This window comes from Symphodus melops (genome assembly GCF_947650265.1).
Source record: "Symphodus melops genome assembly, chromosome: 7".
NCBI lineage: Eukaryota > Metazoa > Chordata > Actinopteri > Labriformes > Labridae > Symphodus > Symphodus melops.
In genome coordinates, this window is record NC_136697.1 from 20,401,105 (window position 1) to 20,418,848 (window position 17,744).

Sequence of the window (17,744 nt, forward strand, 5' to 3'; positions counted from 1 at the left end):
CTAGGCTGTAAACATGTTTATTTTTTTAATTGAAAATGATTTCAACTTTATTTGAACTTTACTTTAATGGAGGACGCTGCTGCTTCGTTGAATCTCGATGTGCTGAACCCACGTGGTTAAAAAGCGTACTGCTGCCTATTACGCTGAAGAAGAACAAGAAGAAGAGATGGATTTCCATGCTTCCACATGCGCATTGTCTTACCAAAATATCCTTCCAGTATATGGCACGATGTTTGTCTAGACGGGTTCAGTGGATGAGTAACATAACGGTATCATGGCAGCTGCAGCACGACTCAGCCGGGTACCCTCAGCAGGGAGAGCGAGAGGTAATGAAGACAGCAGAGAGGAGGCAGAGAGATCAAATTACTGTGAGAGATGCTGATGATCACTTGCATTGTCCTGCTCTCCTGTCCTCTGTTTCTCCCTCTCTTTATCTCTGCATGGCTGGAGATGAAAGAGCACATTGAACAGAGGAGGAGAGGACAGCCGCTGATGGAGAGGAAACAAAAGAAGCCTTCTGTCCTCCTCCTCCTCTTTACATTCTCGCTCTATCTCCGTCTCCCTCGTTCTCCCTCTATCCTGTGTATTCGTCTCTCTCTCTCTCTCTCTCTCTCTCGTTTTCAGCAAGCCCAACTTTTCTTTCTCCGCCCCACTCGATATCTTTCCCCAAGTCCATTATTCTCTTCAACTTTCCGCAGCCTCTACTTCTCTTCCTTTCACCTCCTCCTTCTCCTCCCCCCCCATGTGTTCTCCTCTTCCCTTTCTTCTTTCAGGTCTTTCAGAGCACTCTGTAGAAATCCGATCCGTCACTATGTCTTTGGAGACGGATAGAGTTTAGTTGCCAGGGGTTTCAACCTAACAGAAAAGCAAAACTGCAGTTACATCAGTTAAATCAGGTCCCATTTGAGCTGCAGCCAAGGGCCGAGGTGTGTGTGTGTGTGTTTGTTTGTGTGTGTGTGTGTGTGTGTGTGTGTGTGTGTGTGTGTGTGTGTGTGTGTGTGTGTGTAATTGTGTCAGTGTGGCTTCGAGAGACTGTCTGAACTCTGTAGGGTTGCATCCAAGTAGTCAATAAACTTCAACTCCAGATAAAATATATGCTAGTTTTCCAATCATCTAAAGTCTCTAATTTTTTACTCAACTTTGACATTATCTTAGCTGCTCTTTTTTCCTGTAAATGCTAAGCTATACGCCTAAATCTAAGTGTTGTGTCGTCTTTATATATTTTCAGTTTCTATGTGTGCACACAGCAGTGGATTGAGCCGAATGTTAGCATCAAAGTGCTAGCGTGCTCAGAGTGCTATTGCTAACATGCCAAATTGTGTCCTGGTTTCATCCTATGGAGAATATGATTGTTTTACATGTTAATGCCAAGCCATCTAACCGCTGTTGCAAAATGTAATCTTTACCAAAGAGATGGATCAAACAACTGATAGACCAACGAACATATAGCGTTAGAGCCAAATACATACGAGAGTCAAACAATCAAATGTAGGTCATTTGTTATTAGTACAGGAAGCTTAGGGGGTCGATTTGTTAGCATTGTGACTCACAAAGCGTTAAAAGGAAACATGATAGCTTAGCTTTTTTGTTATTTTGTTGCTCCTTTTACAGAGACTGTAGCCTCTGCTGACTGATTTAAACCAGCGCCCCCTGCATTCCCACTTTAGGTTTACACCTATAATAATGGTCAATTAATAAGAGGTTGAAAAATATAATTTATCCATCAGCTGAAAAATGCCTTATATAAACATTTGTTTCAAATATTTGAGAAGAATGTTGTATTCACTCTAGTGACCGAACTCTCTTCTTGTACATTCATTATATTTTTATTACACTGTTTTCTGTCACAGATCAGAATAGGTTTGGACCCAGACACACGACTCAGAGACGAACAAGTTACAATCAACAATAAGTTTAATAAGAACAAGCTAGTGACAGGCGGTGAATAAATGTGCAACAATAAAAATAATAATGCGACTTCCAAATGTGATCCCCGATTCCCTTTTCCAACACGCGTGACGAGAAGCCAGATTCAGACGAACAAACGACGAGTAGACGGAGCTGCAGGTGGGGCTGGATTTGGGAGCTGACGAGAGGAAAAACACGAGAGGATCAAAATCACGAGAAACAAACACAAACATCTATATATCTTCTAGAGATAGAGCGCTGACACAAGGAGCACAAACCGCTGGAGAATGCACAATAACCTGGCGCCGACTGCAGGGAAAGAGCAGGCTTAAATGCAGCGCTGATTGGACTAGTTTCACCTGTGGACACACCTGACTCCAATGATGATTATGGGGGGGGGAAGGGAAACACAGGAGGAGCAGACAGACAGAAAACAAAACAACACACACACACACACACACACACACACACACACACACACACACACGTGGAAAAGCACAATAAACCCCAGAACATGACAGTTTTCCCTTCGGTTGATCCTTTTAGATTTCTTTCCCTCTACATTTTTTTTCTTGAGTCAGTGAGTGTTAGAAAAAAGAACATGAAGAATAGGAGGTGAAAATGTATTTTTTTTTTTATGCTACCATAACCTGCCTCTGAAATTAAATTTGATAAAGTGAGTGTTTTGTCAAACCTGAAAGAAATCTCACACTGCCGTCTGCACTCATGTCTTGTGATGGATATCATCATTTCTTCAGAACATGGAGTAACCCACTTACACACTTTGTGTGTGTGTGTGTGTGTGTGTGTGTGTGTGTGCGCGTGTGTGTGTGTGAGACATGAATTTTTCTTAGTATTTTTTCTTCACTCCTCACTTGCAAACACAAAAGTTTACAGTAACGTGAGGCAGATGCACGACATTAAATGAGTCCAAATGGGCTGTCAGGTGGAATACAGACGTCTTCAACAGCAGCTGCTGAGTGCCGATTTCAGCTAAAAGCATGAATCATTAACAAATGCAGGTATATGCTGCAGCAGAAGAACGGCAACACTGGAGTGTTTTCTCTGGACTGCACAGCATGTTTCATCCTGGGTTTATAAATGGAGAGAGTAGAGCTCAGGTGTGGGGAAAGACTAAACCAGCCTGTCAGGCTGTGAGCAGGACAAACACCAGCAGGGGGAGAGATGTGGAGCCTGTTTCTCTCTCTCTCTCTCTACCTCAGGGTATGTTCAGCTCACTCTGCGTGTTGGTATTCCTTTCTATGTCTGTCTGTTTTTCTCACCTGCAGTTGCACTTTTATCACATATCCCAATGAAGTAGAACCCTTCAACTCTTTTTTTTATTTTTTGTACTTCATATACTTGCCTAGAAATGTGATTTACATGTATTACTGTACTGTGCAGTCAACCCGGTTATTCACAAATTTGAATGTAAGTGTTTGTGATTGGAAAAGCAGAATATAAAGCTGCTGCTTAAGTGAAGCCACCCACATAGAAAGCACAGGTTAGCAGAAACTGCCGGAGCAGAATGTTTCATAAGTAACCCACCATCCTCTGATATCATCCTGTGAAATGTAAGTTGATCTGGAGATTAGAAAGGCCATGATTTTTTATTCTTGGTTATTACCTGACATAAGGGCTGCTTCTGGAGTTCAGTCAAAATATGTGCAAAAACATGATTTTTTTCACTCCATCTCTTCTGCCTAGAATAACATACAGTTAAGGTTCCTGTATGGTTCACGTTCAAGACGATTTTTTACAGCTGTGTATTTGGCGTCTTGCCTGGGAGCTACAGAGTCGTACCACTGTAATGTTTGAGTTTAGGAGGTTGCTTTAAAGTTTTAGTTCTCCATCTTTGTGTGCATGAGTGTTCAGGCAAAGTTTGAAGTGTAGGTCACCCAATTTAAGGCACGAGAAAAACTGGAGTTGAAGCATAAAAATACACTCAGGTTGGTTTAAATAGACGTGTGTCTGTCAGATTCACGACTGAATAAAGGAGGCTGGATCACATACAAGCAAAACATCCCTAAATAAGAAAACACTTAAATTCTGAATAGACAACTTCAAAAATTCAACAAGTAAATTAGACATATTTATTGTCAACCCCGTACTCTTGAACTCGATGTGAAATGACTTCACACAGTGCCGACTAAAAACGGTCATTTCTTAACAATTGGGCAGAAACTCTCAGCTCTGCTTGTGTTTGAGAAGCTGTTTCGGTGATAACAGAGTCCACACCGCTACTCTGTATAAAATAAGAATATGAATAAATGAATATTATCATGAAACCTTGAAAACCTGCTGCACACACAGCACAGTAAATACTTCGTTTTTTTTATCTTCCATGACTGCCATCTCCTGTGAAGATACAGCCGTGACTCAGTCATTATGGTGAAGCAGTTTGGAGGAGGTGATGGTTTGTACTATCGAACTGTTAAGTTATATAGATGTATGTTCTTTGATTGTTTGTTTTTTTTTCTTTTCTTTTTTTTTAAAGATTCCCGTATTAAGCTGAGTAAGAAAATTGAAAACTACTGGAGCTGTCCTGATGTGATTCATATTGTGTGAATGCAATCATTTCAAGTAGGGCTTTCACACTTCACAAACTCCTGAAAAACTCGGAGCTGTAGTCGTGAATGCAAACCGCTCTGACTTCACCTGGAGTTTCTCCTGTGTGTTTCTTCCACAAGTCATATTCCAAGTGTAGTCTGTTTAAGGTAGCTAACCTTTCTTTTGTAGCCGTCTTTCACTCACTTTCACTCCTTTAGTTTCCTGTTCTTCAGCTAGTCTAAAAATGAATGCCCCACCTTTCATTTCCAGCTGTGTATCGTATATATACAGTACTGTACCTCAAGCAGCGCTGTTTATCAGGGCGTGTGTCTGATGTCCACTCGAGTGTGGCAAGCGCGTGTGCCCGCACAGCACAAACAGTTGGAAGTATTTGGTTAGCCTTTAATGGTGACGGACAGAAGAAAGAATTTCCGGGGAGGAAAGGAGAAAAGGAGATTAAAGCAGAGGAAGATGAAGAGTGACGTGAACAAGGGGATGCTGATACTCTCAGATGAGCTTCTCTGTGTCCCTGTAAAGGTGTGTGTGTGTGTGTGTGTGTGTGTGTGTGCTGACACATGCAAATACACACGTTATCGTGAAAGGGTGTCAAAGAACAGCCGTCAGAAATGTCAAATGTCAGATTCAGTTCAGCTGCATATTTGTACTCAACAGTAGTTTTTTCCCCCATCATCCTCTGAACCACTGCTCAGAGAAGTCTTTATAGGTCAGACAAAAACAATACAGTTCCATATTCACCTGGGTTGATATAACATCATAATGAGTATACGGTCTCGGCCTGCTCTTTTTGTACAGTGTCTTAAGATTTAAAAATGAATGGATACCTAAAGAAGATCTCATTCAAAAGCTTTTTTTTTTTTTTTAAATACTTAAATAAGTCTATATTTTAACTTATAGTCCTCATAAAATTGAAAATACATTTGCCTGGTTTTAATCCAAATTTCTTAGTCATATGTTTATCTGTGGAATATATTAAAATAAAGTAGTATCTGAGTGTTGTGAACACATTTGAGTCTTGAACTTGAACCTTTGTTGCATTTCCCTGTTTATAGCCTGCTTCTTTACTAACACTGTTCAATAAAGGCCAAATGTTAAGAATACTCTTTAAAATGATAAATCACCTTTCTGTTCTTCACATTAACAGCAAGTTGAACTGGTACTGTATTGTTAATATAGCTTACTTTTAGCATTTGTTAGAGTCTAATTACCTTCAGGTACTCGCCTCAAACTCAGCCCTGATTATGTTGACATTACTTGACACAGTTAGCTAATTGTGAATATGTTCTGCAGTGTTATTCCTGGCTGAAATGTCCTGGCAGCACAAAAAGTTGAGTCCAGTCCTCTGGCAGTCTGGAACCAGCTCGCTGCATCATTCCATGTGTGTCCATCCTGAACACAACAGGCTTCACAGCACGCTGACAACAATGTGACCTTGGCCTCGTCATGTGCCCAGCTCTGGCTGTTTCTTGACACTGATTCTTCTGAGAATAGTTTTTGTAACGTGTGTGTGTGTGTGTGTGTGTGTGTGTGCGTGTGTGTCGGCAAATGTGCCAACCGCAACATCAACGCGCCAGCTGGAGAGTGGCAGTGAAACCTGTAGCCGTGCCGCCAAACACACACATGCTTACGCTCACACACACACACACACACACACACACACGCTGGCGTGCTCGTGTCGTCTCCTCTGCCAGTCATGCAGATTTGATATCATGTAATGGGGGAGAACCGTCCAAATCATGCCAAGAACAACATCTAGGGAAATACACACTAGTTTGCATGGTCGACCCAGCCAGCACATAACACAGCGTGACTGTGGCTGCTGTCCCTAGATTACTTGGAATAGGTTAATTCCAGATTAATAGGATAATTAGAATCAAGTATCACGCTCACATAACTGTCTGTTTTTTTTTTTTTTTTTAAGAGGCAACCAAACAACAGGCTGTGTGATTAAAAACAAGGCAAGATTTTCTCTGTTCCTTTTCATGTAATCAAGGACGTTTTCTCCTTGGATTGTGAGTCTTAATTTAAAGTTGTCTACCTCAAATGTACCCCACATAGCCATCCCTACAATTTCTTTTTATTTTACAATACTAGGGAAAAAAAGTCTATGTGTGTGTATATTTATATATATATATATATATATATATATATATATATATACTGTATATACTGTATATATGTATATATATATATATATATATATATACTGTATATATGTATATATATATACTGTATAGATAGATAGATACATAGATAGATAGATAGATAGATAGATAGATAGATAGATAGATAGATAGATAGATAGATAGATAGATAGATAGATAGATAGATAGATAGATAGATAGATAGGTTTGCTTTGTGTACTTTATTTGGTCCAGGTAATCATAATTTAAATAATTTGTTTCATTTTGACAACACAGTTCTGACAAAGTTATCAAAAGTTAGCTCAACAGTGGCCGCCCAACTTTTTTGGCGTCAGTTTCCGGAAAGTAAATTTACCCACAAAATCCTTATATCAAGAGATGGAAGCCTTGAAAAAAAGGCAAGCAGCTACCTCAATACTCACGACTATAGTACACGACTAGAAAAACCAAATGTACTGGAAAAAAAAAACAAGAAAAAGTCCTACAGGTAGAAGACTGTAAACACATTTGTCAATGAACTATCCATGCCACAATCCCACATTGTGAATGATATCACTTCTTTTAAATTCAACTTTCGTAGTAGTAAATCAGTAAACTGCATTGACTGTGGCAGAACGAGGTTGTTAGTATCTTTCACGTTAGCTAGCCTCCTTACGAAACTGTCCGTTTGCATTGGGTGCCGAGGGCCGAGAAACATTGCCATGGTAACAGAGAATTTCACAAATCAGAGACGTGGTTGTGACAGTCTATGATTGTGGGTAATGTAGTTCTGTTCCCAGATATTGCATGAACTATTCTTTTCTTAAAAGGAGGTTGACATCGACTTGTATCTCCTACAGGATTATATTTCACACACTGATACAGTAGCTCATGGTCAGTCTACCATGGATGGATATGACATTTTTGGCTAATAATCAGTTCAATAAATGGGATTTTTACCTCCGGGACCACACTGTTGAACCTTAAGAGTTCAACACTTGGACTCTTTACTGTAAGAATAACTCCAGCTCAGCTCAGTGATGAGAGTATTTCAATCAAGTGTCGTTATTTATTGCTTGAAATACTGAACAATGTGTTAATAGAAAGTTGCATTTTTAATTGTCCCTGTTTGCCCGTCAATTATACATTCACACTTTGGCAAGTTAGAGAGAAATTAAATAGTTTTTTTTTTTTTAATCAAAGCGCTCTTTAAAGTCCTCGCTCACTGAACCCTGTAAAACCTGAGTCATAGTTTTGATGATACAGTCAATTCAGAGCTACTTTCAATGTGTGGAATTTGTGAAGTAATGAGGCATGTCTCGTTCTCATTTATTCTGCTCTGGTTTATTTGCAGTATCGATAAAAGATGTTGTGGGGCTTTTCATGGATGGCAGCCTGTGATACAAAGCAAATACGAAACCTGATAATTACAGCAACAACTCTGTGAAGAAGTGAAACCTTCACTTTGCTGGTGTTGCCATGGAATTATCCTCACCGCCTCGCACTAACTGCCACCCCGGTTCACATCTTCTGCTTGTGTCTTCCACCTCTCTTCTGTTTCTCTGCATTTGTTCCCCCCCCCCGTCGCCGTCCTTCCGTCTCTCTCTTTGATCCTTCTTGACTGTCAGTCCTTCTTTTATTCGCTCACACACCGACTTCATTCGCGTCTCTCCTCTTTTTGCCTCTTCTCCCACTCGCCCTGTTTTCTTGTTCGAGGATGCGACATTGTGTTCAACGCGTTCACCATCTGTTTCATGCCCCCTGCTTGGTAGCCTCTTCCGTCTGAAAACAAAAACACATCAGCGAACATACTGTGTGCATGGATTCGAGCCATTAAGTGCTTCTTTTTTTTTTGCCCGACTTGCTTGGATAACGATCAACAACACTTGGTTTGAATGGAGCATTGAGCGGTACTTCAATAAATGCTGATCAGAGCGGTGTTATTGATGTAAGAAACAGCACTATCTTTTCCACAATCAGGAGAGTGTTTCACGCTGTAATTACTTTCATCGGCACGCTTGAAACTCACACTCGTTAATGAAATCCCTGTTTGCTCTTTGTGTGTCGTCTTGTTGTTTTCCTAAATTTATTACGATTATTCACCACTCTTTAATGGATGCTAAGGCTTTTGAACGTGGGAACAAAGCGCCCTATGAATGAGGGGAGACATTTTTGTGTACTAAGTACGAGCAGTCTTCACTGGCCCCATTCAAGCTAAAATGAGAGGTTTCTTTCACTCTCTGGCTCACCAGCTCACTCTGCAGCTAATACTAGCTTTGCTTTGGTCTCACTATAATGCTGTTTGGGTTTTTTTCTGCCTGTACTGGAACAACAGTCACTACCAAAGTAGTGGTTCTGTGTTAGCTTTGGGTGAAGACTTTATTCGCCCTCCTTTAAAACCCATATGAACGTTTTTGAACCATTAAAACTGCACGCTGCAGGTTTATGTGATCTCCAATGTTGCTTAAGAAAACGAGGCTTTTCCTCCAGTTTGGTCTCTCTAATGTTTGAAACACAACAACAAGAAAAAGAAAACGAAAACAAAAAACTGGTTGATTAAAATGCAGAAAAAAGCTGACTTGTTAGGTCTTGTAGCCGTCAGGGAAAAAGCGGCAGAAGTTAAAGCTTTATAAATCGATTTTTCTTTCACGGTTCACGGTTACAGCTTCACTTACGCAGTGTTTTCAAAACATTCATTTCTGTATTAAATTATAACTTAGATCTGGCTCATGCATTCTCAACCACTGGAGATTATTTTCTTCCCTTTATTTATGAGGAAAGAAACTTGTTGAGATAAAAAACAAAAACAAAAAAAAAAGTCTAACAAGAGTTTCATGGGCAGGATGGGCAGCAGCACATTTTAGAGGTTCACACAAACATACACAACATACGTTTGACATATAGAGTGTCACACGGGTTAGGGTAAAAGTTCAAACATGATACAAAAAAAAGGTTTTTGGGGCCCGCTCTCTCTCCCCCTCATTTTGCTGTGTGACTCGAAGCATGTGAAGGCGCTAATGTTTTTTGTTGTTGTTGTTGGCATGACTTTTCCACTGCAGAAGATAAACAGGTCTTTGTTACCTTTTCGTCGAGGTTATGTGATTTATTCCTCCGACCCTGATCGCTCACAACGTTAGTTCAAAACGTCTCTCTTCGCTCTCTAAAGGAAACTGCAGAGCAGCCATCTTTCTAATCCTTCGACAGACCGCTGTCACGTTATCCTCTCTTTACAGCCACTGTTTCCCTTTTTTTTGGTCCCCTTGATGTCATTTTCCTGAACACATTGTGACAACAAAGCCGCCAGTTCACGGATAAAGCTGCAGCCTTTTTCTCTGCGAGCTCTTTTGTAAGCGTTGAATACACCTCTGTTAACCCTCTATCTCTTCACTTCCAGCACGCACAGACACACAGGGCGCTGTGCATCGATTCACACCGTGACGGATGACTGGATTGCTTTGCGTATCGAGCAGATTCTTTCGATACCAATAATCCTCTGATCCAGTAAATTCACACATTCACATGCAGATAGGGGAACGACGTGCACGCAAACAGGATTTCGCCGTTACAACCTGTGCCGCCATGTATTCTTAGAGTCTAATGTGGAGTCGTTCATTTGGAAGGAGAAGGCCGAGAAGGGAGGGAGGGAGGGAGAGAGAGAGAGAGAGAGAGAGTGGGAGAAATTGCAGAAAAGAAAGTTGCTTGGCCTCAGGTCTTCATGCATTTGTCCTCTCTCACTCCCTTTCTCCATCACATCCCTCCTTTCTTTTCTCTCCATCGCTGGAAGAATAGCAATTACAGTGCACAGTTGGTAGAGGCCCTTGTACATGATTGAGAGAGAGAGAGAGAGAGAGAGAGAGAGAAGGAGGGAGTGGACGGGCTAATAAGATTCAGAGGGCTGAAAGTCTCTTTTGTCACAGAGTCTGTGTCAGTGGGAGGCAGCAGGACAGGAACAGTCTCTCCCCCCACCCCCCGCCCGTCTCTCTCCTGAAGCAAAAGAAGTGAACTCAATTTGAAAACTCATAAAGTCTCTGTGAAAGTGGACCTTGGCATGGCTCCAGTTGTTGCTTAAGTAACAGGAAAGCACAGGAGGTGTCAGAGCAGGATGTCTGATTAACAAGCAGGCTGCCGGGTGCTTCGTGAGCTCAGATGGCCTGACGGACCAGTGATACATGCAGAGTCCTGGTGATCTGTACACGGACTTTAAAGGGGGAAGAGAGAAAAAGGGTCTGCTTACTTTCACTATCACAGATGGTCAAATGGAATCCAATTAAAATCAAACTTTTCTCTGTAATTCAGAGTTAATCCCAAACTCCTGTGCAGGAAGACTTTTTTTCTTTCTTTTAGGGAGAAAACATTCAATTACTTTACTTACACGACTTTATTTCGTGGAGCATATTACAAACACCCACCAAATGAGTGGAAGTTCTTCGTCTGAGGGAGGAGGGATGTGATGGAGAACGGGAGTGAGAGAGGACAAACGAGTGTGAGGAACATGAAGGCTTTAGGCCGAGCAACTTTCTTTTCCACGTTCTTCCACTGATTGCATTTTTAGACTGAAAACATGAAAGGCTAAAAAGTTCCAAAAATAACGAAACTAACTTTTCGAGATTTGATTATCCAGCTCATTTACAGTATTTCAAATGCCGTGTGTATGTGAGTAAGATGTTAGGTTGCTGTTTGGATGGTGTACAAAGGGAAATCCTGATTAGAGTTAAGAGATATGGTATCAAATTCATCATTAAAGACTGGGAAAAAAATAACGATCATTTGTTGATTAAACTGATGAAATGTATGCATATTTGTACGTTTCTCTCTTTTCTTTTCTTTTTTTTTTGGGGGGGGGCGCGACATTATTCAATCATAGTCGGGGAGACTCAAGGCGGGCCAAAACCAACAAGCCTCAGCAGCGACTTTCTGCTCCACCATTGCCTGTACATTTCACAGTTCCCTCTCATTTTCACCTTTATAAAAAAAAAAAAAAAAAAATCTGTGCCTTCTCACATTTTTTTTTCCTGACAGACATCACGACCTGATATTTGCAGCAGTCGAACAGATGAGAGCGGATATCACGTGAACATGGGAGCACTGCACGTAGGTCTTCAGGTTTACGTCTGCGCCTGATAAAAACCTCCACACAGGTTGATCAAATGCTCAGAAACGTTGGCGTCGTTGGAGAGTGAGTGTCAGTGGATGTCATCTGTAATACTGAGGGTTCATGCGGATTGTGGGGAGCAGTGAGTTAACAACAAAAATGACAGCTAGACAGAGAGAGAGAGATGGGGAGGGAGAGAGAAGAGAGGGTCTAAAAACCTATGAATGGATACCTCTGAACAAACACACACTCGAGTGCTCTCTTTCTTCTCCTCTCTTTGTTCCCTTGTTATGGAGTCAGACCGAGGCTGAATTAAAACCCTCAGATAGGCGCAGACTTACTCAGCGCGAGAGTGTAAAATGCTCGCCGCCTCAGGTTTGAGCTCTCTGTGTACTGTGTCAGTACATGAGCTGCTAACCTATTAGCTCAGATATTTGGTTCATTCCTGTGGGGGGAATCAGCAGCAATGTTAGTCAAGCTTCCTGTCATGTATTACTGTGATATCACCACATAGATTAAGAGTAGATAACACGTGTGTGATTGTGTTCTGTTAATTGCTGCCACTCATTACAACTCTCTCCAATCAGTCCTCATCATTAGCTCAAAACCACAGTGCTCCTTTTTTTTCATACATGCACTCACATTTACATATTTCTTTCTCTGCGTTTTTTTCCCCCCCTCCAGTAACGCACTCACACTTTGTGTTATTGATCTCTTGTTTGTCACAGTAATACAGGATGATGTCAGTGATGGTTTGAAAAGGTTCCTTCACGCACGTCAGCAGTCTATTTGGAAGCTGCCCGACCTCTACCTGTCACCTTCACTTCTAGTCAAAACAACAACAGTGCGCCTCTGACTTCAGCTGCAACAACAATGCAGTCATCATAATGCGAGAAAGACGTACTTGTGCCAATCAACTTCCCATCAACACTTCCAGATGTTCTCGTTCTTATCTTATATAGTTTCTCATCTCTCTCTATAGCAATGAACTAGTGTAATGTTGGAATCTTCATGAACTCAAGTGCTAGTTTCTGATCTGAGGAGACACCTATGCTTTGTCAAAAAGTCAGCAGCACGTCCATGTCTGTTGTATATTTGGAGTTGGGATTAGTCCTATGATTCTCCACCTGCCTCAACATCATCTTCTGTTAGTGTAGTATGGATTAAGAAGAGTGGTGGGAGTTGCAGTGGTTACCGCTGTTGCCTCACAGCTAGGAGGTTCCTGGTTTGAATCCCCTGTCGCACAGGAGCTCATTGGGTGCTCCGGCTTCCTCCCACAGTCCAAAGACTTGTTCTTTATTTAGATAGATAGATAGATAATAATTACAGATTGAACCTGTGCAGTTAGCATTAGCTTAAACCTGTGCAGCTAGCATTAGCTTAAACCTGTGCAGTTAGCATTAGCGAACAGAACACAAATAGAACACAAATAAAGCAAACAACAACAGGAGATACTTATCCGTAACACTCATCCTATCATAACACCAAATAACTACTCATCTCTATCCGTAAATGTTTACAATAGACTTTTTAACAAAAGTTTGACTTGATGAGACATCTTTCATAGTATTGATTGTTGGATCTGTTGGGTTAGCAGTTAAGCTTTCTATTAGACTTTAGCGAATCACGTTGCTGCGTTCTTGTTCAGATGGAGGTTTTTCTTTCTGCAAACGTTGAAAGCTGCATACGGCAGTGTGTTGGAACAAAAAGCTGAGTCTACACTATCCAACCACACAATAAACTGTGATATTGCAGTAGTATTCATTTATTTAGAGTTTCACACAAGAATGTAAAACTACAAAGCACATAATGGAAATAAAGAAGTCTGTGTGTTGGTGTGGGGAAATCAGGCCAAAAATGGAAACCACTTCCAGGGGACAAAACAACAAAACCAAACAAACTCGATATCATTAATCACATATTCAAGTATTGCCAGGTCACCGTGTGAACCGGAGATCCACTTGTGCAGAAAACAACAACAACAAAGCTCTCATTGCCTTGAACTGAATTCCAGACTTGCCCTAAATAAAGCATGATATCGCTCCCTGAAGTGGGTTAGTTTTTCCACAGAAGACTTCACTGCACTATTTTCTTGATCCTCAAAGATTACTGCATCAATTAATTGTGGACAATGTAGGTCGAAAAAAACAACAACAAACAAACAGAAACAACCTGCAAAAAAATCTAAAAATAGCATCATTTAGTGTGAGAACTTGTAGTTTCTATCGGTGTCCTTTTTTTTTTTTTTTGTACGAGAGCGGACTCACGTCATCGTGAGACAAGATGAAACAATATGTTCCACTTACTGTCTCATTACTGTGAGAGGCGGAAAGAGGAAATCAAATAGAGACACGAGAGAGGATGGGGAAGACGGTGGACGGGGCTGTGCGGATGTTTGCATTCAGCTCTTGTGGTTTGATAAAGAGGTGTGTTATGAACATGTAACCTCGTTGGCATCGATCACGCTCCTCGCCTCGGCAGCGTTGATTGGAGGAGACCTCTCAGCACAAAGCCCATACGTCAATGCTAAGAGGATTATTATCTTATATACCTGTACTGAACTCCAACTCATGTGCTCTCACTCGATCATGCACCACGACACACACGACGTGCGTCACCTGTTGTTTCCATTGATTGCAACAGATTCAAAAAATGAGACACAAGCTCTGAACTTCAAACTACAATAAACAACGCACATTGAAGAATAACAATAACTGCATTTGTTACCGTTTTTACACTCCGGGCTAGGGCTGTAAATAGTGATTACATTATTAGTTGGTGGTAAATGTAGGGAAAAAAGTGACAAATAATCATCAGTCAGGGAGATAGATCTTCAGTTTATCATCATTACAAATAAAAGCTGTCCGTATGTAGCATGTCCCTCTATCGCTTTCTCATTGTCTATAGGTTTTCTCACATTTTATTGACAGACTGAGATTTTTCCTGTGGCCCTAATGAAAAAAACGGCTGAAGATTTGAGTCGGGTAAACTCAATAAATTGAGTCCTATGTTGTAAAATCTTGTGTTGGATTTGAGTCTCTGCTGTTTGCTGTGTATTTTTAGAAGCCATGAAGCAGAGACAAGAAGTCACAGCTGAAATAGTCTGGAGTTCTTCTTTGTTTTCAGGTGGTTACTGTAAAATAATGGTACTGGTTGGTGCAGCTTAAACCAGCTGTGATCCAAATTAGGACTGCACGGGAAATTACAATTTGATCATATGTGAGTGTTTAAATTAAACACAAAATCTTGGTTTATCTCAATGAATAAAAAAAAAACGTTTCTTTTTTTTTCTCTCATTTTGAGAAAGTCAGATGAAGTTAAAGCTGTCAGGTCATTTGTGCCAATATAGTGGTGCTAACAAAACACTTATTCAACAGGGTTTCTTTTGATTCAGGAGAAGCTTTATTACGTTAGTCTGTAAAACACGAAAAACGGAAAATAGACGAGTAAAAAAAGTACAAGTGACGTCTTTACACATCTTTTACACACATTTTATTATTTATCGCACTTCTTATTGATATGGCAATATTGAAACACTTCAATGCACGTGCTATGTTTTTCTCCTTGTTTGCAGGATTACCCTGCCAAGGTCAAGTGTACGTCTTTAAAAACCCAGAGTTAACCTTGTGTTTACGTTCTCTTCACTGCTTTCAAACTTTTTGATTGTTACATTGAGTGATATATTTTTTACGTTTTTAAAGGGACTATGTGATCTTAAAATGAGGCCCCTGTAGTTCTCACCACAGTGGGGTCAAATCGGATCTCGGCTCTTTACTGCATGCCCTCCCCCAATGTCTCCTTCGAGTATGTCCTGTCTGTCTTCAGTTGTCCTGTGGAATAAAAGCAAAGGGGCCCAAAAAAAACACCTTCAAAGTAACATAATCCAAATAATGCACTTCAGCCTTTAGACACGGTAAAGCTACTCTTCTTTCTTACAGCCTGTAGCATCCAGCCCATTCTTTACTAATGTAAAAACAGGTCAGAACTACATAACTTCATTATTAAAACAACAACAAATAGGCTGAAAATGTTCCCAAAACATCTGTGCACTGTAAGTCGTTACGAATGCTACTCCCAGTTGATTAAATCACACCGTTTCCTGACACTTTTTTCAGCCCTGAGAGGATTCACAAAAAGTTGCTATTTTGAGCAGCAACAAAGAAACAATGAAACTACGAATGACTAAAATATTGAGTTGCCTGTTTAACCTTGGCTTATTGTATGCATCGGAGTACAACAGTGATGCTCAGTGATGTATTTTTTTTAACAGAGAGAGCAGCTCTGCACAGAACAACAAGATGTGTCAGGTTTTGAATACGCAGAGAAAAATCCCCCCGAAAATCCATAAAGAGCTATTTTTAGTCTTTTCATTGGATTTAGTCTGTATCATGATAACAAACCTGGTTGTGCAAATGCTTTTTTTTCACGTCAGTGTTTGCTTCAGTTATTCAAACACGTCAAAATAAAATGATTGGGGTCGCCGGTAGCGCAGCGGCAGTGCGCGCGACCCCACGTATTGAGGCTCAGTCCTCGCGCGCGGGCGGCCCGGGTTCGAGTCCGGCCTGTGGCCCATTTCCCGCATGTCTCTCCCCACTCTCTCCCCCCTTTCCGACTCTATCCACCTTCCTCCCTCTATCATTAAAGGCAAAAAAGGCCCAAAACAAATCTTTAAAAAAAAAAAATAAAATAAAATGATTGATGTACAAATGTAACGGACCTTTTAAAGTTAGTTTCCATAGACATGATTTTCTATTTTTTTTAAATTGACAAACAAGGAACAAGCATTCTTTTCCTTTAAATTTGATGCTTTGTGAATTAACTAATGAGCCTTTTGTCTGATGCTGAAGTAAAAACATCCACTAACGAGTGACATTTGGCTCCAGAATGAGTGCTCAGAGTCTGATTGTGCTTGCAGGACTTTGGTTTGGAGCCCAAACAGCAAAGCTTGCTCATATATTTTAATGACCCTGGCTCCCTGAAAGAGGCTCTGTATTTATGATCCGGGACAGAGAGTCAAAGCCAAGCCTTCTTTTTTTTTTTTAATTGAGTCTTAACCCACTATCTCATGCATGCAGACACAAGATATCATTTGATCCTTCAGTACTCAAAGGGATGATGGATAGATTTGTGGAGATAGAACGTATGGTCGTTGGGGCTTCATCACTGAGCAGCGTAATTACCTTTCATGTTGTGTTGACTCTGACTGACTTCAAAGTTTTTGTTTATATTTTTTCCCAGGAATATATGTTTTCCCAAGCCTGTGCTTCTTATTAAATGCTGCAATATGCAAATGTTGTCCCCAGAAACTATTATTTCTGCACACATTGCTGCTTTGAAGCTTAAAGCTCCTTCAATCTGTCCCTCACTCCCTACATCCCTCGCTCCCTCTCCTTGTTTCCTCTCTCCGCCCGTCATCTTTTTATCTCCTGCTCCTTCTTCTCTGTTGTCCTCTTCATCTCTTTAACTCCTCCTCTCTTTCTTTTTGACCTCAGTGGGCCGTTTGCTGATCGAGTTCAGCTCCCAGATGACGATGGAACGAGTGCAGAAAGAAAACCCGAACGTAACGGAGGGAGGCCGCTACACGCCACCTGACTGTCGGCCCAGATGGAAGGTCTGTACATGCGTCTGTCACTCTGAATTACTCACTTTTCAAATCAATCCAAGTCACTCGACATTTTCAAGTTACAAACATACTTGAAAACAAAAACTTTTTTCTCAGGGATGTCAGTGTTTTGAGATAAGGGTTCGAAATTAACATTCATTTATTTTAATCATATTTATCGGGCGTTATTTTATCCATTTAGGCGTACCGTAGGAAAGCCACAACAGCATCTTCCTGTAGTCAGAGTGGTAAAAACAAAACCACACAACTGTGCCTTTGATGCCTCTTTTACTTTGAAAAACTCTTGACATGAGGTTGACGAGTCAAAAGTAATTTTCCCCTGGTGACACAAATCTTTCACTTTTTTACCGTTTGCTGATTTCATTGACCTTTTAATCTGTAAAGTGTAGAAATCAGATCAAAAACTGATTTAAAATGCTAAATTATAGAT

At 40.7% G+C, this 17,744-nt stretch overlaps 1 protein-coding gene across 1 annotated transcript in view; it reads left to right on the top strand.

The window, feature by feature from the left end:
* Nucleotides 1-17,744, top strand: part of b4galt2 (UDP-Gal:betaGlcNAc beta 1,4- galactosyltransferase, polypeptide 2) — a 148,194-nt gene that overhangs the window by 52,233 nt on the left and 78,217 nt on the right. The window contains exon 3 of the mRNA XM_079348170.1: nucleotides 17,184-17,302. Within this exon, the coding sequence (XP_079204296.1) occupies nucleotides 17,184-17,302 (119 nt within the window). The remainder of the gene's footprint in view (nucleotides 1-17,183; nucleotides 17,303-17,744) is intronic.